The sequence below is a fragment of the Rhincodon typus genome, chromosome 13, assembly GCF_021869965.1.
Source record: "Rhincodon typus isolate 14 chromosome 13, sRhiTyp1.1, whole genome shotgun sequence".
NCBI lineage: Eukaryota > Metazoa > Chordata > Chondrichthyes > Orectolobiformes > Rhincodontidae > Rhincodon > Rhincodon typus.
Window position 1 is genome coordinate 70,821,508 of NC_063344.1, and position 22,180 is coordinate 70,843,687.

At 44.4% G+C, this 22,180-nt stretch overlaps 1 protein-coding gene across 2 annotated transcripts in view; it reads right to left on the reverse strand.

Annotated features, from left to right (window-relative positions):
• LOC109915386 (ephrin type-B receptor 1) overlaps nt 1–22,180 on the reverse strand; it is a 442,994-nt gene that overhangs the window by 161,257 nt on the left and 259,557 nt on the right. For both annotated transcript variants that reach the window (XM_048604552.1, XM_048604551.1), the window contains exon 4: nt 20,087–20,242. In XM_048604552.1, the coding sequence (XP_048460509.1) occupies nt 20,087–20,242 (156 nt within the window). The remainder of the gene's footprint in view (nt 1–20,086; nt 20,243–22,180) is intronic.

A 22,180-nucleotide genomic window follows, 5' to 3' on the forward strand; every position in this document is an offset into this window, starting at 1 on the left:
CTGGACTGACCTATCCCCTCCCTAACTCCCCATCTACACTCACCTTTACTGGCTCCATCCTCACCTCTTTGACCGGTCTGTTTCCTTTCCACCTATCTTCTCCTCTATCCATCTTCTATCCGCCTCCCCCTCTCTCCCTATTTATTTCAGAACCCCCTTCACCTCCCCCATTTCTGACGAAGGGTCTGGGCCCGAAATGTCAGCCTTCCTGCTCCTCTGATGCTGCTTGACCTGCTGTGTTCATCCAGCTCTACACCTTGTTATCTCGTCTATTTGGATGAGGTGTGTCTGATGATGAGCAGTAAGAAGCTTGGCCATTGGCTGTGTGGCCGGATTAGGTACATAGTCCTGTCTCCTGGATGACAAGCAAAAAAGCAAAGATACACATCTTCTCCCGTGAGCTTTCTTTTATCTACTGGGTTGTCTGAATCCTAGAATACCTACATGGATGGGGTTCTGTCAGTAAGGCAATATAAATCAGAGGTTAGCCAACCACATTATACTGGACAACCTTCCCACAATGAGGTGATTGGCTATCTGCCTTGTTAAACCAGGGTGAGTTGGGTTTTTAACTCTTTTTTTAACATCCTAGCTGACCCAACCCACCCACCTTGTATCAAATCAACCTCCCTTTGCGGATTTTACATCGGCACCCATGTACATGTATAGTATTCAGCGTGAAACAACAGACATCACATTTTTGTCGTTCGCATTGTAGGAATGTCAGGTTCGAAGTGTGGAATGTGGGAGGGGATTTAACTCCCAAAACAGACCAAAAATTAGTATTTGGGCAATAGTTTGTCTACCCAATCTGCAAATTCTAAAGACTGTCTTTTCGGTTCAGTCATCCTCAATTCAGAACTGTCAGCTTTCGACCTTTCTCCTTACCCCATTGAGGCAGAGCTTCCAATGACAGCAGAGACCATCAAAATTTTGCTCATTAAACTGACCTGTGATCTAGTCCCAAATGTCTTCACAAGAGCCATTGGAGTGAACATCCAGAGAATGAAGTGTCTCTGAGAATCAACTGATGTCAGGCAATCTCTGAGTGGCTTCATTCCATGTATGTTAGGAAAGGGGAAGTGAGCTCTGCAAAGTTGGGGACACGTACTGGAACTGTGCAAACTCATGTACGGTGGGTGAGGGAGGAATGTACCATTGAGTGGAATGGTCTGTCATAGCTTACACTCACAGTGACTCTCCCAGAGAATGATGATCACTTTGACCAGGTATATGTGTCTGATAAGTATATCCTCACAGTTAAAGTAGCTCCCTTGTTTATCCATTGTCCAATATGGTAGATGGTGATTTTCTAGCCACACGCAACCTACCCTCCATCTAGTGGGCCTTAATAATCCAAGCAGGAATCTGAAAAAATGAGTCCAGTAACTAACAATTTCTAAGTCCTCATTTGACAGTTTAAGTTCTCCTGCACTCGAGGATTCCTTCAAAAATACAGTTGATCTCTGTTCTTAAGCCTTATTAATATGGTGAAGTGTTTCAGCCAATCCCATGTTATTATTGATCATACAATTGGAATACCCTGTCCATCAATCAGCCCTTTGACGTTACTTACTGGTATAAATGAGAGAGGATCAACAGTAGCCTGCTGCTTTTAGTTTAAGGCAAACATTTGATTTAAACATCTAATGTTGGCTGCTTTACAATTTCTGGAGACTGTGAGTGTGAGCTCTGCCAGATAACACAGGGCATCCCAGTTGGATTTTATCTTTCTCTTCACAGGTTCACACAAGACTCAGTCCCTATCACGAGTTGAAGAGATTGTTTAGCTCCCAATTACTTTCGGGGAGAGGAGGCACTGCAGATTTGGTAATGTCAAGTGATCAACACGAGAGTGTTTTTAAGAACTTGTTCATGGAATGTAGGCATCACTGACTAAGCCAGCATTTATTGGCAGTTAAGAGCCAAACACATTTATTGCCCAGAGGGCAGTTAAGTGTCCACCAACATTGCTGTGTGGTCTAGAGTCACACGTAGGCCAGACCAGGTAAGGATGGCAAAACTTCCTTCCCCAAAGGACATGAGTGAACCAGATGGGTTTTTATAACAGTTGACACCAGTTACACAGACATGTTTGGCTGGTGTTTTTTCATTCAAATTTCACCATCTGCCACGTTCCGACAACAATTAGCCTGGGGTCCTGGATTACGAATCCAGTGACATTAACATCACTGCACCATTGTCTCCCCTATGGGATTACAGTGTGAGAACTCTGGCAATATGGCCAAACAAAGATAGGAGGTCAAGTCAGAAACCCAGTTCTACATACAATAGGAATTACAGTTTAACTACAAACTTGTGGTCTGCCGTATTCACAGTGTGCCTGCAGATACTACAAGTATTTAAAATCACAGAACCACAGTTGGTTACAACACAGAAGGAGGCCATTTGACCCATCATGTCTGTACCGGTTCTCCTCAGAAATAATTCATCCAGTGCCATGCTTCTACTTTCTCCATAAAATCAACTCGCTTTTGAAAACCTCAGGCAACACATTCCAGATCCTAACCACTTACTGCGTAAAAAAGTTTTATCTCATGTTGACATTGCTTCTTTTACCAATTAATGGAAATCTGTGCCCTTTGGTTCTCGTTCCTACCATCTAAGGGAACAATATTTTCTTCTCTGACCTAGTTGGTCATGTAACTACTTGGTATGATACCTGAATATCAGCTACATCAATAAACTCTTAATAGCCCAGGATCCCCACTGATAGCTCCCATCCCCATTCCAAGTGTAGACTAACCACAGTCTTTGGGATTTCCTGATACCACAAGGCAAGGAGGACATCAGAAACTAAGGAATGGATTTCCAAATGATACTTTCAGTTCTGCTGGATAAAATGGAATGGGCACATTTCATTGCCATGTACCCTTGACTTTCTCCTGTTGACAGGCAAGAAGATTAAACTGTCCTTAATTTCAGGTCTAGGAGTACACACAACATCCTGGGACGCATGAGCTTGAAATTGAATTGTGGTTTCAGTCATTCCGTCCTCTTCCTGCCCATTCCTTACTGATAGATACAGGAACAGTATTAGTGAAGAGAAGTCAGCAGCACCCGATGTTAACTGAATTTGAAAGATAACGAATGGAGACATTGGTCAATCAGAGATGACGTCACAAAGCTAGTTCTTGCTACAAATTGGTTCCTGACTATGGGAATCTCAAATTACAAGTTGTCAGCGTTAATGCCACACACACCAGTCATTAGTCAGATGAAACAGTATTAGCACTTACCACTTCTGGGGTAGAGATGGACGCTGCTGGCAGGAGAACTGGCTTCCAGTATCAAACAAGGTGGTTACATAAGAACATAAGAACTAGGAGCAGGAGTAGGCCATCCGGCCCCTCGAGCCTGCCTCGCCATTTAATAAGATCGTGGCTGATCTTTGAGACTCAGCTCCACTTACCTGCCCGCTCACCATAACCCTTAATTCCTTTACTGTTCAAAAATTTATCTAGCCTTGCCTTAAAAACATTCAGTGAGGTAGCTTCAACCGCTTCACTGGGGAGGGAATTCCACAGATTCACAACCCTTTGGGTGAAGAAGTTCCTCCTGACCTCAGTCCTACATCTGCTTCCCTTTATTTTGAGGTGACGCCTTCTAGTCCTAGGTTCAGCTGCTAGCGGAAACAACCTCCCTGCCGCCACCTTATCTATTCCCTTTATAATCTTATATGTTTCTATAAGATCTCCCCTCATTCTTCTGAATTCCAATGCGTATAATCCCAGTCTACTCAGTCTCTCCTCATAATCCAACCCTCTCAACTCTGGAATTAACCGAGTGAATCTCCTCTGCACCCCCTCCAGTGCTAGCATATCTCTTCTCAAGTAAGGAGACCAAAACTGCACACAGTACTCCAGGTGTGGCCTCACCAGGACCCTATACAGCTGCAGCATAGCCTCCCTGTTTTTAAACTCCATCCCTCTAGCAATGGCAGACAAAATTCCATTTGCCTTTTTAATTACCTGCTATACCTGCAATCCTACTTTTAGCGATTCATGCACAAGGACACCCAAGTCCCTTTGCACAACAGTGTGCTGCAATTTTTTACCATTTAAAACATAGTCCATTTTGCTGTTATTCCTACCAAAATGGATGACCTCACACTTATCAACATTGTACTCCATCTGCCAGACCTTTGCCCACTCACTTAGTTATCCCTCTGCAGACTTTCAGTGTCTTCTGCACACTTTGCTCTACCACTCATCTTAGTGTCATCTGCAAATTTTGACACACCACACTTAGTCCTCAACTCCAAATCATCTATGTAAATTGTAAACAATTGTGGTCCCAACACTGATCCCTGAGGCACACCACTAGCCACTGACCGCCAACCAGAAAAACACCCATTTACCCCTACTCTTTGCTTTCTACTCATTAACCAATCCTCTATCCATGCCAATACATTACCTGTAATACTGTGCAACTTTATCTTATGTAGCAGCCTTTGGTGTGGCACCTTGTCAAATGCCTTCTGGAAATCAAGATACACCACATCCACAGGTTCCCCATTGTCCACCATGCAAGTAATGTCCTCAAAGAATTCTACCAAATTAGTTAAACATGACTTACCCTTCATGAACCCATGTTGGGTGTTCCCACTGGGACAATTCATATCCAGATGTCTTGCTATTTCTTCCTTAATGATAGATTCAAGCATTTTCCCCACCACCGAAGTTAAGCTAACTGGCCTATAGTTACCTGCTCTTTGTCTACTTCCTTTTTTAAACAGTGGCGTCACATTGGCTGTTTTCCAATCTGCGGGAACCACCCCAGAGTCCAGTGAATTTTGGTAAATAATTACCAGTGCATTTGCTATTTCCCCCATCACCTCTTTTAGTACCCTGGGATGCATTTCATCAGGGCCAGGAGACTTGTCTACCTTTAGCCCCATTAGCTTGCCCAGCACCGCCTTCTTAGTGATAATGATAGTTTCTAGGTCCTCACCTGCTATAACCTTCTTGCCATTAGTTTTCGGCATGTTATTTGTGTCTTCCACTGTGAAGACCGACACGAAATAACTGTTTAATGTCTCGGCTATTTCCTCACTCCCAGTTATTAAATTGGCCTTCTCATCCTCTAAAGGACCAATGTTTACCTTCGCCACTCTTTTACCATTTACATATTTATAGAAACTTTTGCTGCCTGTTTTTATATTCTGAGCTAGTTTACTCTCATAATCTATCTTACTTTTCTTTATAAGTTTTTTTGCGGCTTTCTGTTGGCCTTTAAAGATTTCCCGGTCTACTAGTTTCACACTATCTTTGCTTTTTTGTATGTGTTTTTTTTTTCAATCTGATACTTTCCTTTATTTCCTTAGACATCCATGGCTGACTATCTCTTTTCCTACAGTTCTTCCTTATCACTGGAATATACTTCTGCTGAGCACTGTGAAAAATCGTTTTGAAAGTCCTCCACTGTTCCTCAATTGACCCACCATAAAGTTTTTGCTCCCATTCTACCTTAGCTAACTCCTCCCTCACTCCTTCATAGTCTCCTTTGTTTAAGCACAGGACATTGGTACTGGATTTAACCTTCTCGCGCTCTATCTGTATTTTAAATTCGACCATACTATGATCGTCCTTCCGAGAGGATCCCTAAATGTGAGATGATTAATTATTCCTGTATCGTTACACAGGACTAGATCTAGGATAGCTTGCTTCCTCGTAGGTTCCATTACATATTGTTCAAGGAAATTATCGCGGATGCATTCTATGAACCCGTCCTCAAGGCTGCCATGACCGACCTGGTTTGACCAATCGATATGTAGATTAAAATCCCCCATGATAATTGCCGTACCATTTTTACATGCATTAGCTATTTCTATGTTTATTGCCTGCCCCACCACGATGTTGTTATTTGGTGGCCTATAGACCACACCTATCAGTGACTTCTTCTCCCTGCTATTCCTAATTTCCACCCAAATGGATTCAACGTTTTGTTTAGTAGAACCTATATCATCTCTCACTACCGCCCTGATATCATCCTTAAAAATCAGATCAACACCACCTCCCTTACCTTCCTGTCTGTCCTTCCGAACAGTTTGATACCCCTAGATATTTAACTCCCAGTGATGACCATATTGTAACCATGTCTCTGTAATGGCCACTAAATCATACCCATTTGCCATGATTTGCACCGTCAACTCATCCACCTTGTTTCGAATGCTCCGAGCATTCAGATAAAGTGCCCTTATGCCAGTTTTTGCACCTTCTTTTTGGGTCCTATTACCTCCATTACTAACAGCTCTTGAGTTCTCCTTCCCATTAACTTTCTTCCTAATTTTCAATGGAGTTGAAGCTTCCTCGTCACCTGCTAACCTGCTGCTTTGCCTTACATTAATTGTTATTCTCCCTCTACGCTCACTTCTCCCTTCCCCCCACTTACTAGTTTAAAGTCCTATTAACCACCCTATTTACCCTTTTCGCCAGAACACTGGACCCGGCCCTGTTCACATGGAGTCCATCCCAGGGATATAGATCCCTCCTGTCCCAGAACTGATGCCAGTGCCCCATGAAAAGGAATCCCTCTTTCCCACACCATTCTTTTAGCCACGTGTTTACTTCCCTCATCCTCGTCTCCCTATGCCAATTTGCACATGGCTCGGGCAGCAATCCAGAGATTATGACCCTGGAAGACCTGTTTTTTAATTTTGTTCCTAGCTTTTCATAATCCCGAAACAGGTCTTTTTTCCTAGTCCTGCCTATGTTTTTGGTACCTACGTGGACCACAACAACTGGATCCTCCCCCTCCCTCTCTAGTATCCTCTCAAGCTGGTCAGAGATGTCTCGCACCCTGGCACCGGGCAGGCAACACACCATGCGGGATTCTCTATCCTGCTCGCAAAGAATACTGTCTATCCCCCGATGATGGAATCCCCTACAACAACAATCTGTCCTTTAGTTCCCGCCTCTTGAATGGCCTCCTGGACCATGGTGCCATGGTCAGTTGACTCATCCTTCCTGCAGCCCTGTTCCTCATCCACGCAAGCAGCAAGTGCCTCATACCTGTGGGACAATGTCAAGGACTGCGGCTCCTGTGTCCATGTCTGCAGGGTCCCTCTACCTGCCTCACTCGCAGTCACACACTGCTGTCCCTGCCCTTGATCGAATTAACATTAGTTAATCTACCAGGTGTGACTGCCTCCTGGAACACAGCATCCAGGTATTTCTCCCCCTCCCGGATGTGCCGCAGTGTTTGGAGTTCGGATTCCAGTTCATCAATTTTGAGCCGGAGCTCCTCAAGCAGCCAACACTTGCTGCAGATGTGGTCACTGCCGTTCTCAATGGGATCAGCTAGCTCCCACATCATACAGCATTACTGCTTGATCTTACAGAAACAATCACATAATCAGTGGATCTCACCCAAAGGCAAGGCTAGGATCTATGAACTGAGGGATCAAGAGCTTCTGATCAATACTCACTGATCCATGGGAGTGTGAGTCAATGTCTTTCCCAGTTAAAAATCTCTAACCACTGCCCATTGACCTTCTAAGGTGTTACCAAGATGAATCCCCCACTATCAACATTCTGGGAGTCCCCATCGAACAGAAACTCAACTGGACCCACTATATAAATACAGTGTTTACAAGAGCAGGTCAAAGGCTAGGAATATTGTGGCAAGTTAACTCACTTCCTGACTTCCCAAAGCCTGTCTACCATCTACAAGGCACAAGTCAGGAGTGTAATGGAATACATCCTACTTGTCTGGATGGGGGCAGCTTCAGCAACACTCCAGAAGCTTGACACTATCCAGGTCAATGCAGCACACTGGACTGGCACCATATGCACAAGCATCTATTCCCTCTATCACTGATGCTCACGAGCAGCAGTATGTATTATCTACAAGATACACTGCAGAAATTCATCAAATATCCTCAGACAGTACCTTCCAAACTTATGACTACTTCTACCTGGAAGGACAAGGGCACCCAATACAAGGGAACCACCTGCAAGTTCCACTCCAAATCACTCACCATCCTGACTTGGAAATATACTGCTGTTCCTTCACTGTCACTGGAAAGTCCTTGGAATTCTCTCCCTAATAGCATTGTGGGTCAACCTACAGCACATGGACGGCAGCTGTTCAAGAAGGCAGCTCACCACCACCTTCTCATGGGCAACTAGAGATGGGCAAGAAATTTGGGCTCAGCCAGCAATGCCCACGAGGGAATAAAAAATAAATTACTCTCACTCTTCCACTGGCCTGGTGATCTCACTCATTTGTAGAAAATTTGCACACATGTCAATTTTTTTAAGTGCAAATGCAATATAACAAATTCCCTTTCTCTACATTTTGTCAAAGGTTTTGGGGTAGTGATACAAGTGGAAATTAGTATAGTCCAATTTCTAAACATGCTACCAATCAACCAATCCTATGGACCCCCAGAAGAGAACAGCTAACACTATCAATCTTCCAGGATTCAAAAATTAATCCACGGACACTGATCAGAGCAACCCAGGAGAAAAAACATCAGAGGACTTAATAAAAAATGTTTCTTTTTTCACTTTCCTCGAACATTCTTGTTTATTAGTTATAAAAATATGACCGTTGAGAGTGAAGGCAGTTTGATTGATGATCATTATCTAAAACAGGCAATGAGAATGTGTTGGTTTTCCGATTGGTGTTGGAAGACTATGATTAGATTGTGGTTGGCAATCAAGGGCAGGAAGAATGGGGGAGCTGGAGGTCAGGAGATGGAACCTGCAGGGTCCAAACAATGTTGGTAACATTAACTGGGTGAGGAAGAAAATAACTGGTGCTGGCAGTAAACTGGTGGAATAATTGCACGCACCTACAGAATCTATCATCGACGTCAATGAAAAGGTTAACCTACTGAGGCGTGTGGTGGTCATAAGAGTCACCCACTAGAATCATAGAATCCCTACAGTGTGGAAACAGGCCCTTCGGCCCAACAAATCCACACCGCACCTCAGAGCATCCCACCCAGACCCATCCCCCTATAACCCACCTAGTCTACACATCCCTGAAAACTATGGGCAATTTAGCATGGCCAATCCACTGAACCTGCACATCTTTGGACTGTGGGAGGAAACTGGAGCAAACCCACGTTTACACATGGAGAATGTGCAAACAGACAGTCGCCCGAGGCTGGAATCGAACTCAGGTCCCTGGCGCTGAGAGGCAGCCGTGCTAACCACTGTGCCACCGTGCTGCCCAGCAGGGGAAGGCCAGTTGTGCCACTATATCCTGGGCATCTGGATGGAGCACTTAAACTAATTAATCTCCTCCTACAATACATCATCCCTCCAGTTTACTGCCTGCCACTATGTGTGCTAAGATGGTCCACTCTTGGGTTTCACTTCCTGTGCAAAACTGTTTGAGGAACATAACTCTCTTTTGTTTGAAAACATAAGGGGAACAATGTGGCAACCACCTGATTGGTTGTGATCATCACCGGATTCTCACTGACCGAATGTCATAACACCGAAGGCCACAGGCTAGAAAGATGATATCCACATGGTTAAGCACCATCAGCTGACCCACAGGTAGGACAGTGAAGTTCTTAATGATGGCCAAACAATTTTGCCCGAGCTAAAATGGCCTCTGCTGCTTGAAAGCCATTGACACAACAGATCCTAAAGCAGCCACTAGGAGGGGCAGGCAGACTGCTCAGGGAATAACTCATATTAGTCCCTTAACAAGGCTCACAATTATACCTCTCTGCCTGCTCTGAGGTTTGTTCAATTTGTGTGTGCTTGTGTGTGTGTATGTGTGTGTGTGTGAGAGAGAGAGAGTGTGTTTTTTTTATTAATTTTTTATTAATTATCAAACCAGTTTGAAGAGGCCTGTTACTTGGGAGACTCATCTCAGGCATCATCCATAAGGCTAATTGGGAGGAGGTAATTTACACCTCTGAGTTCACAAGATATCTTTCAAATTTTCCATCCTAACCATACAACCTTAGGGTGATACTTGCAGAATGTAGCCTTCTGCTTTTGACAAGCTCAATCTGCTCCTTTAATCCAATACCAGGAATATAATTTGACAAACCCAGCTGGAGGACTCAAGCATTTTGTTATTTGAATGTATTACTTTATCTGGGAGGCACTAATTTGAAACGAAACCAGTTCTCTTAAATTGTATGTTTATTTGCCACAAGAATGAGACGCAATGTCATCGAGGCATTCAGAATTCATACAGAGCTCGACAGGGTAGATGCAGAAAGGACGCTGGCCCTGACTGGGGTGCAGGGGTCTAGAAACAAGTCTCGGAATAAGAGGGACTTTCAGGACTGAGATGACGAGGAACTTTGTCACTTAGAATCCTTGGAATTTGGATGGCTCAGTCATTCAGCAAGTTCAAGACAGATCAATGGATTTCCAAACATTTAAGATTTCGAGGGAGGAAATGATAATGCAGGAGGCTGGTTTTGAGGGAAAACATCAGACTTGATCTAAGTTGAATGACAGAGAAAGTCTGAAGGGCTGAATGGCCTACTCATGCTCTGTTGTCCATATGAGGTGTTCAGGAAGAGGAGGAGACAGACAGCTGAAGCATTATTCTTACTCATATTGTAAAATCTCTCTAATACAATGGTTTGGGTGCATGACATTACTGTACTAATGAAGAGAGCAGCTGGGAGAATGTGGGTCGAGGTCTTGAATTAATACCTCCCTCTTCGTGTGCAGTAGATAGAATGACATATGGACAGACAAAGCCCCTAGAAAATAGCAACTGAGTGGTCTTTCAGTTCGAATTCAGAAGTGGAGCAGGGAGGGCACAGGGGATGAGCAGAATCAAGTGGCCTTGAGGGTCAACACTTCCCTCACAGATTAGGAAAAGAACAGGACATGGGAGCCACCCATGGAAATCATTCAACCTCTGTGTTGTTTACACTTTGCTTAGTCTTTTCCTTTTCATTCACTTCAGCAAGTCAGCAACTATGTGAAATGTACTGCTGATGTAGTTGCCCGAGTCATTACAGGATGACAATTGGCCACACAAATCACATTCAATAAAAAGACAAAGGTGACACATCACTGCCAAATAAGTGGCCCCAAAGTGTCTAAAAGTGGATGTCAGAGGACACAGCAATACTGAGCACATAATGAGAGAGCAAGGAGTTGATTTTGACAGAGTGTTGCAGACTGGCACATTCCAAGGTCCAGGACTGGGTGCTGAGGGACGCACTAAAGCATGAGGAAGCTACTGCCAGAAAGAGCACTGACTGAGGTCTTTCAGCCAAAGTACAATGGGGGCCCATTCAATTATTAGACCCTCCTGGTGCCTCAAATGCATGTAAATATAGTACTGCATAAGCAAGAAATGACTTGGGTTTGTTTTTTCTCCATATGTAAACACTATGTGCAGAAACAAACTGCTCTGGTGACTATGTATGTATAGAAAGATTTTTTAGGAATAAAGTATATTTTTTGAAATAAAAAAGAACCATTGTAAGAGAATAATACATTAAGCCATCAAACAGGAGGAACAACATCCCATTTCTCGCTTGTGCAATTTACAGCTCCAAGGACAGAATATTGAGTTCCATGTCTTCAAAGAACTCAGTCCTCCATTTTTCTGACACACCCCTCCTCCTTCCCGGCATCATGCCAGGCCATGTTTTGTATCTGTCTTGTTGACTTTGCTCTCAGCACAGCAAACTCATTTTCTCCTTTTCATGAATGCTCTACATCTCTGTCCTTCCAATATTACCATAAGCACACATTTTTCTCTGGGCACCCTCACAATCTGTTCCACCTCTGTTAACAACATCAAAAACAATCCCATTTTACTGTCCTTTCTGTTCTGAATGTAGAGTCATATCTGACTCTAAATATTAACTCTGTTTTTCTCTCATCGGAGTAGCTGCCTGACCTGCTGGGTTTCTACAAAACTTTCTGATTTTATTGAATGAGTTTACCTTTCCAATTGAGGATGGTCTTGGTCAACAATAAACTGTTTGTTTTTCTCTTATATTCATTAATATCCTATTTCCTTGAGTTATCATTTTGTGACATTTTCATGTACCTCATAGAGTTATAGAGATATACAGCACAGAAATAAACCCTTCGGTCCAACTCATCCATGCCAATCAGATATCCTAAATTAATCTAGTCCCATTTTCCAGCATTTGGCCCATATCTCGCCAAACCCTTTCTATTCACATATCCAGCCAGATTCCTTTTAAATGTACCAGCCTCCACCACTTCCTCTAGCAGCTCATTCCATACATGCATCACCCTCTGCATGAAAAAGTTGCCCCTTAGGTCCCTTTTAAATCTTTCCCGTCTCACCTTTCCCCACACTAGGGAAAAGACCTTGTCTATTCACTCTATCCATGCCACTCATGATTTTATAAACCTTTGCGAGGTCACACGTTAGCCTCCAACACTCCAGGGAAAATGGCCCCAGCCTATTCAGCCACTCCCTATAGCTCAAACTTTCCAACTCTGGCAACATCCTTGTAAATCTGTTCTGAAACCTTTCAGGTTTCACAACATCCTTCCTACTGCTGCAGTATTCTAGTAGTGGCCTAACCAATGTCCTGTACACTGTAACATGACCTCCCAACACCAATACTCAATGCAGTGACCAATCAAGGCAAGCATGCCAAACATCTTCTTCACTATCCTGTCTACCCGCAACTCCACTTTCAAGGAACTATGAACCTGCACTCCAAGGTTTCTTTGTTCAGCAACACTCCTCAGGACCTTGCCTTTAAGTATGCAATTCCTGTTCTGATTTGCCTTTCCAAAATGCAGCACCTCACATTTATCTAAATTAAACTCTATCTGCCGCTCCTCGGCCCATTGGCCCATCTGATCAAGATCGAGAATGTGTGTCTCTACGTGCACACGTGTGTGTCTGTGACTCGAATTATGAAGCTGCAGTCCGAGGTCCCTTCGTTCAGCAACACTCCCCAGGACCCTTCCATTAAGTGTATAAGTCCTGCCCTGATTTGCCTTTTCAAAATGCAGCACCTCACATTTATCTAACTTAAACTCCATCTGTCACTCCTCAGCCCTTTGACCCATTTGATCAAGATCTGTTGTACTCTGAGGTAACCTTCTTTGCTGTCCACTACACCTTTAATTTTGGTGTCATCTACAAACTTACTAACCATACCTCCCATGTTCACATCCAAATCATTTATATAAATGACAAAACGCAGTGGACCCAGCACCGACCCTTGTGGCACACCACTGGTCACGGGTCTCCAGTCTGAAAAGCAACTGTCCACCGCTACCGTCTGTCTTCTACCGTCGAGCCAGTTCTGTATCGAAATGGCTAGTTCTCCCTGTATTCTGTGTGATCTAACCTTGCTAACTCGTCTACTATGTGCAAACTTGTTGAACACCTTACTGAAGTCCATATAAATCACATCCACTGCTCTGCCGTCATCAATCCTCTTCGTTACTTCTTCAAAACACTCGATCAAGTTAGTGAGACATGATTTCCCACGCACAAAGCCATGTTGACTATCACTAATCAGTCCTTGACTTTCCAAATACATGTAAATCCTGTCCCTCAGGATTCCCACCAACAACTTGCCCACCACCCATGTCAGGCTCAACGGTCTATAGTTCCCTGGCTTTTCCTTACCACCTTTTTTAAATAGTGGCACCACAGTAACCAACCTCCAGTCTTCCAGCACCTCACCTGTGGCTATCAATGATACAAATACCTCAGCAAGGGGCCCAGCAATCTCTTTCCTCGCTTCGCACAGAGCTCTAGGGTACACGTGATCAAGTCCTGGGGATTTATCCACATTTATGCATTTTAAGATGTTCAGCACCTCCTCCTCTGTAATATGGACATTTTTCAAGACGTCATTATTTATTTCCCCACGTTCTCTATCTTCTATATCCTTCTCCACAGTAAACACTGATGCAAAATACTCATTTAGGATCTCTCCCAACTCCTGCGGTTCCAGACAAAGGTGGCCTTGTTGATCTTTAAGGAGCCCAATTCTCGCCCCTGTAACCCCTTTGTCATTTATGTATTTGTAGAATCCCTTTGGATTCTCTTTAACCCTATTTGCCAAAGCTATCTCATGTCCCCTTTTTGCCCTCCTGATTTTCCTCTTAAGTATACTCCTACTGCCTTTATACTCTTCTAGGGATTCACTCAATCCCTGCTGTCTATACCTGACATATGCTTCCTTCTTTTTCTTAACCAAAACCTCAATTTCTCTAGTCATCCAGCATTCCCTACACTTACCAGCCTTGCCCTAACAGGAACATACTGTATTTGGACTCTCATTGCCTCATTTTTGAAGGCTTCCCATTTTCCAGCCATCCCTTTACCTGTGAACATCAGCCCCCAATCAAATTTTGAAAGTTTTTGCCTAATACTGTCAAAATTGGCCCATCTCCAATTTCAAACTTTAGCTTTTAGATTCGGTCTATCCTTTTCCATCACTATTTTAAAACTAATAGAATGATGATCACTGGCCCCAAAGTGCTCCCTCACTAACACCTCCATCACCTGTCCTGCCTTATTTCCCAAGAGTAGGTCAAGTTTTCACTTTCTCTAGTAGATACATCCACGTGCTGAATCAGGAAATTTTCTTGCACACACTTAACAAATTCCTCTCCATCCAAGCCCTTAACACTATAGCAGTCCCAGTCTACGTTTGGAAAGTTAAAATCCCCTACCATAACTGAGATCTCCTTACAAACTTGTTTCTCGATTTCCCTCTGACTATTGAGGGGTCTATTGTACAATCCCAATAATGTGGTCATCCCTTTTTTATTTCTCAGTTCCACCCAAATAACTTCCCTGTGTATACTCCCAGGAATATCCTCCCTAAGTACAGCTATAATGTTATCCCTAATCAAAAATGCCAGTTTCTCTCCTCTCATGCCTCCCGTCATTCTATCCTTCCTATAGCATCTATACCCTGGAACATTAATCTGCCAGTCTTATCCATCCCTGAGCCACATCTCTGTAATAGCTATGATATCCCAATCCCATATTCCCAACCATGCCCTGAGTTCATCTGCCACACCTGCTAGGCATCTTGCTTTGAAATAAATGAAGTTTAATTCATCAATCCCACCTCATTTTCTGCTTTGTTCCTGCCTGCCTGACTGTTTGACTTACTCCTTTACCCAACTGTACAAGTCTCAGACTGATCTCTTTCTTCACTATCTCCCTGAGTCCCAACCAATCCACCACACCCCCCACCCCCTCAATAGTTTAAGTCCTCCTGAGCAGCTCTAGCAAATCTCCCCACCAGAATATTAGTCCCTTTCTGAATCAGATGCAATCTGTCCTTCTTATACAGGTCGCTTCTACCCCAGAACATAGAACATAGAACATAGAACATAGAACATTACAGCACAGTACAGGCCCTTCGGCCCTCGATGTTGCGCCGACCTGTGAAACCAATCTGAAGCCCATCTAACCTAAACTATTCCATTATCATCCATATGTTTATCCAATGACCATTTAAATGCCCTTAAAGTGGGCTATTTTTGCAGGCAGGGCATTCCACGCCCTTACTACTCTCTGAGTAAAGAACCTACCTCTGACATCTGTCCTATATCTATCACCCCTCAATTTAAAGCTATGTCCCCTCGTGCTAGCCATCACCATCCGAGGAAAAAGGCTCCCACTGTCAACCCTATCGAATCCTCTGATCATCTTGTATGTCTCTATCAAGTCACCTCTTAACCTTCTTCTCTCTAACGAAAGCAGCCTCAAGACCCTCAGCCTTTCCTCATAAGACCTTCCCTCCATACCAGGCAACATCCTGGTAAATCTCCTCTGCACCCTTTCCAATGCTTCCACATCCTTCCTATAATGCGGTGACCAGAACTGTACGCAATACTCCAAGTGCGGCCGCACCAGAGTTTTGTACAGCTGCAACATGACCTCATGGCTCCGAAACTCAATCCCTCTACCAATAAAACCTAACATACTGTACGCCTTCTTAACAACGCTATCAACCTGGGTAGCAACTTTCAGTGATCTATGCACATGCACACCGAGATCTTTCTGCTCATCCACACTACCAAGAATCTTACCATTAGCCCAGTACTCTGTATTCCTGTTACTCCTTCCAAAGTGAATCACCTCACACTTTTCCACATTAAACTCCATTTGCCACCTCTCAGCCCAGCTCTGCAGCTTATCTATGTCCCTCTGTAACCTGCAACATCCTTCCGCACTATCCACAACTCCACCAATTTTGGTGTCATCCGCAAATTTACTAACTCATCCTTCTACGCCCTCATCCAGGTCATTTATAAAAATGACAAACAGCAGTGGCCCCAAAACAGATCCTTGAGTTACAACACTAGTAACTGAACTCCAGGATGAACATTTCCCATCAACCACCACCCTCTGTCTTCTTACAGCTAGCCAATTTCTGATCCAAACCGCTAAATCACCCTCAATCCCATGCCTCCGTATTTTCTGCAATAGCCTACCATGGGGAACCTTATCAAACGCTTTACTGAAATCCATATACACCACATCAACCGCTTTACCCTCATCCACCTGTTTGGTCACCTTCTCGAAGAACTCAATAAGGTTTGTGAGGCACGACCTACCCTTCACAAAACCGTGTTGACTATCCCTAATCAAATTATTCCTTTCTAGATGATTATAAATCCTATCTCTTATAATCCTTTCCAACACTTTACCCACAACCGAAGTAAGGCTCACCGGTCTATAATTACCAGGGTTGTCTCTACTCCCCTTCTTGAACAAGGGGACAACATTTGCTAGTCTCCAGTCTTCTGGCACTATTCCTGAAGACAATGACGACATAAAGATCAAAGCCAAAGGCTCTGCAATCTCCTCTCTAGCTTCCCAGAGAATCCTAGGATAAATCCCATCCGGCCCAGGGGACTTATCTATTTTCACACCTTCCAGAATTGCTAACACCTCCTCCTTATGAACCTCAATCCCGTCTAGTCTAATAGACTGTATCTCAGTATTCTCCTCGACTACATTGTCTTTTTCCTGTGTGAATACTGACGAAAAATATTCATTTAGCCCCTCTCCTATCTCTTCGGACTCCACGCACAACTTCCCACTAATGTCCTTGACTGGCCCCAATCTTACTCTAGTCATTCTTTTATTCCTGACATACCTATAGAAAGCTTTAGGGTTTTCCTTGATCCTACCTGCTAAAGACTTCTCATGTCCCCTCCTGGCTCTTCTTAGCTCTCTCTTTAGGTCCTTCCTGGCTAACTTGTTACTCTAACTTTTCCTCGGATGGTGATGGCTAGCACGAGGGGACATAGCTTCAAATTGAGGGGTGATAGATATAGGACAGATGTCAGAGGTAGGTTCTTTACTCAGAGAGTAGTAAGGGCGTGGAATGCCCTGCCTGCAAAAATAGTAGACTCGCCCACTTTAAGGGCATTTAAATGGTCATTGGATAAACATATGGATGATAATGGAATAGTTTAGGTTAGATGGACTTCAGATTGGTTTCACAGGTCGGCGCAACATCGAGGGCCGAAGGGCCTGTACTGCGCTGTAATGTTCTATGTTCTATGTTCTCAAGCGCCCTCACTGAGCCTTCATGCCTTATCTCTACATAAGCCTCCTTCTTCCTCTTGACAAGAGATTCAACTTCTTTAGTAAACCACGGTTCCCTCGCTCGACCACTTCCTCCCTGCCTGACAGGTACATACTTCTCAAGGACACGTAGTAGCTGTTCCTTGAACAAGCTCCACATTTCAATTGTGCCCAGCCCCTGCAGTTTCCTTCTCCATCCTATGCATCCTAAATCTTGCCTCATCGCCTCATAATTGCCTTTCCCCCAGCTATAACTCTTGCCCTGCGTTATATACCGATCCCTTTCCATCGCTAATGTAAACGCAACCGAATTGTGGTCACTATCACCAAAGTGCTCACCTACCTCCAAATCTAACACCTGGCCTGGTTCATTACCCAGTACCAAATCCAATGTGGCCTCGCCTCTTGTTGGCCTATCTACATACTGTGTCAGGAAACCCTCCTGCACACATTGGACAAAAACTGACCCATCTGAAGTACTCGAACTATAGCGTTTCCAGTCAATATTTGGAAAGTTAAAGTCCCCCATAACAACTACCCTGTTACTTTCGCTCCTATCCAGAATCATCTTTGCAATCTTTTCCTCTGCATCTCTGGAACTTTTCGGAGGCCTATAGAAAACTCCCAACAGGGTGACCTCTCCTTTCCTGGTTCTAACCTCAGCCCATACTACCTCAGTAGACGAGTTGTCATCAAATGTCCTTTCTGCCACCGTAATACTGTCCTTGACTAACAATGCCACACCTCCCCCTCTTTTAACACCTTCCCTGATCTTACTGAAACATCTAAACCCCGGAACCTGCAACAACCATTCCTGTCCCTGCTCTATCCATGTCTCCGAAATGGCCACAACATCGAAGTCCCAGGTACCAAACCATGCTGCAAGTTCACCCACCTTATTCCGGATGCTCCTGGCATTGAAGTAGACACACTTCAAACCACCTTCCTGCCTGCCGGTACACTCCTGCGACCTTGAAACCTTATTTATGACCTCACTACTCTCAACCTCCTGTGCACTGGAACTACAATTCAGGTTCCCACTCCACTGTTGAATTAGTTTAAACCCTCCCGAAGAGCATTAGCAAATTTCCCCCCCAGGATATTGGTACCCTTCTGGTTCAGGTGTAGACCATCCCGTTTGTAGAGGTCCCACCTACCCCAGAATGAGACCCAATTATCCAGGTATCTGAATCCCTCCCTCCTGCACCATCCCTGTAGCCACGTGTTCAACTGCTCTCTCGCCCTATTCCTCGCCTCGCTAGCACGTGGCACGGGTAACAAACCAGAGATAACAACTCTGTTTGTTCTAGCTATAAGCTTCCACCCTAGCTCCTTGAATTTCTGCCTTACGTCCCCATCCCTTTTCCTACCTATGTCGTTGGTGCCTATGTGGACCACGACTTGGGGCTGCTCCCCCTCCCCATTAAGGATCCCGAAAACACGATCCGAGACATCACGGACCCTGGCACCTGGGAGGCAACACACCAACCGCGAGTCTCTCTTGTTCCCACAGAATCTCCTATCTGTCCCCCTAACTATGGAGTCCCCAATGACTAATGCTCTCCTCCTCTCCCCCCTTCCCTTCTGAGCAACAGGGACAGACTCTGTGCCAGAGACCTGTACCCCATGGCTTACCCCTGGTAAGTCATCCCCCCCAAAAGTATCCAAAACGGTAAACTTGTTTTTGAGGGGAATGGCCACAGGGGATCTCTGTACTGTCTGCCTGTTCCCTTTCAGTCCCCTGACTGTAACCCATCTACTTTTTTCCAATGGTCCAAAAATGTAAATCCTTCTCCCCTGCACCAGCTCCTCAGCCACGCATTCATCAGCTCCATCCTCCTATTCCTACCCTCACTAGTTCATGGCACCAGGAGTAATCCAGATATTCCTGTCTTTGAGGACCTCCTTTTTAAATTCCTGCTTAAGTTCCTATATTCTCTCCTCAGAATCTCATCCTTTTCTCTTCCCATGTCATTCGTTCCATTGTGTACAATGACCTCTTGCTGATGCCTCTCTGCTTTGAGAACATTCTGCACCCTCTCCGAGATATCCTTGATCCCGGCACCAGAGAGGCAACACACCAATCTGATGTCCTGCTGTCGGCCGCAGAAACATCTGTCTGTGCCTCTGACTAGTGAGTCCCCTTTCACAATCGATCGCTTGGAACCTGGCATACCCCTCATTACACACTTTGCTCTCGTGTGCTTAACAGTTCACATTTGACTACAGAATGGATATCACAAATCCCACATTGTCAATGTTAGTGTAACAGGCCCACTTTCTTCAATTGCCCTCTAGCAAAGGTGATGTGAGATAGCTTCAACTAACTTGCACCCTCACAATCCACGGTCCTCCGCATCACTTTCACTCAGGGGCCTTGAAGGTGGAAAAGTTCAATGCATCAATGATTACTTTAAAAAGAAACAACGAACCTATTTCTCTGCATTTACTGGTCACAATAAGCCTAACCCTTCATCAAGAGGGAATAAATCTCAATTAATAGTCAATTTAACAGCGTGACATTCTTTAAACCTGTCAGCAAGTCTCTACTCACTTGTGCACGGCATCTTGGGTGAGTCAAAGTCTGCTCTGTGGTATCCGTTGCGACAGGTGCAAATGCTGGATGCCTCACTTAAAGACCTGCTGTTGGCAGGGCAAGGGGTGCACTGCTCACCGCCCTGAGTGGCCTTAAACGTTCCAGAATGACAAGCTGGGAAAAGAAAGAGACGGGTTGTCATTTAATTGGAACAGTTCTGAAGAAACCAGTTCTTTCCTGTTTGTTCATTGAGTCATTTCACTGCGTTAGATAGCCAGGCAGAGGGTGGCACAGGTTTCCAGTCTTTATACATTTGAAAAAAAATGTTTCAATTACAGAGACACGCACAAAACATGGCACAGAGGTCCCGTTGACCAGCCACAATTTCAACCTGCGTTGTTATGGTCACAGATGAATCCCCAATTAAAACCCATCACTTGAATACAATGAAACCCTCATTTAATAGGCAAGTGACCTTTCGTGCCCAGGTGTCCATGGAGAGGGAGCACAAGGTGTCCATCAATGCTCTCCATGCCTTTAGCGAGAGGTGGGCGCTATGGGGGAATACATTGCTTTATTTCCTCCTTCAGTTCTGTTTCGATTTAGCCCTTTCCTGCTCTCGCTGGCCCTCCCTCACTTTTAATGGATGCATTGCCTGTAATGGGCTTTGCTTGTACATATCTAATTGGGCTACACGAGGGAGTTACTGGTGGTGATTAGCCATTCAAAACAAAAGCAAAATCATAGTGATTTGGTGGCAGCAAAGCCATTTAGTTGTGTGTGATGGCACTTCTGGAATATAAAGGATAAAAAAATAGACAAGTGACCATTGCACTCCCTTTATAGTTAAGTGAACAATCGTCGTTGTGCTTTTGGTTGCACTTCAGCCCCACACTCTCGGTCTTTGGGCACCCAGTGCAGGGGGGATGTGGGCAGATCGGAGGACCTCCTTGTGGGTCTGCTCCTGAGCCTGGCCAGGCTGGCTATAAACAGGTCCAGGCAGCGGGCAGTGGAGCGGGTCATCTCTGCTGACTGTCTGTCTGCCCCTCTTCCGTAGTTGCGTTCATGGCCAGCTGTTCTTGGAGAAGAAACAAGCAGTGTCCACCTATGCTCTTGAAGCCTTTAGAGACAGATAGGCACCACAGTGCTTTATTTCCCCCTCCAAATCCATTTTGATTTAGTTCCTTCCCGCTCTCCCTACGTCTTCCTCACTTTTCCTCTTCCTCATATTGACTGGGTGACTGCTTTGCAGAATACTTAACGTTTTGTCCACAAAAAAATACCATGAGCTTCCTGTTGCCTGCCACTTCAATACACCGCCTTGTTCCCTGGCCAACAGGCTTGCTGCAGCATTCCAGCAACACTCAGTGCAAGCTGGAAGAACAACACTTCGTTTTCTGCTTGGGAACTCTACAGTTTTCTGGACTCAATATCAAGTTCAACAATTTTAGGGCTTGAGGCACCTTCTCCTGTCTCCTTACCCCAAACCCCACATACCAGACTTGTTATCATATGGTCTGCTATTACACACCACCCACTGTTAGCCACTAACAGTAGCCAATAACAGTCCCAATTAATAGCTATTCAATCATCCAGACTGACCTTTACCCAGTCTTTTGCCTATCCAATCAATGTTCTTTCTCTTTGGGCTCTATCTCCATTTATTGTTTACTCCTTACCCCTCCCCCCACCCTATATTTTGCATTAAAAAAACATTTTTCTATCTACCATCAGTTCTGAGGAAGGGTCGCTGGACTGAAAATGTTAACTCGGATTTCTCTCCACAGATGCTGCCGGACCTGCTGAGCTTTCCCAAGAATTTTCTGTTTTTGTTAGACACACACACACGACTTGCCGTACTTGCAATGTGCTCATGTGTAATAGCTGTAGGTGTCTAAATATCATAAACTGGAGAGTAATAAATTTATTAAATATATGGATATAAACTTCATCGATCAGGATATCTACTCTTAAATATTGTAGATTAGTACAGTCTTCACATTAATGGTCCCTTTCTCACAGTATCTGGACCTACAAAGTCACTTAGTGATCAGTCTAACTTGTACTGAATCAGATAGACAGTTCAAACTCTAGTCCCTCCTCAGTCATTTT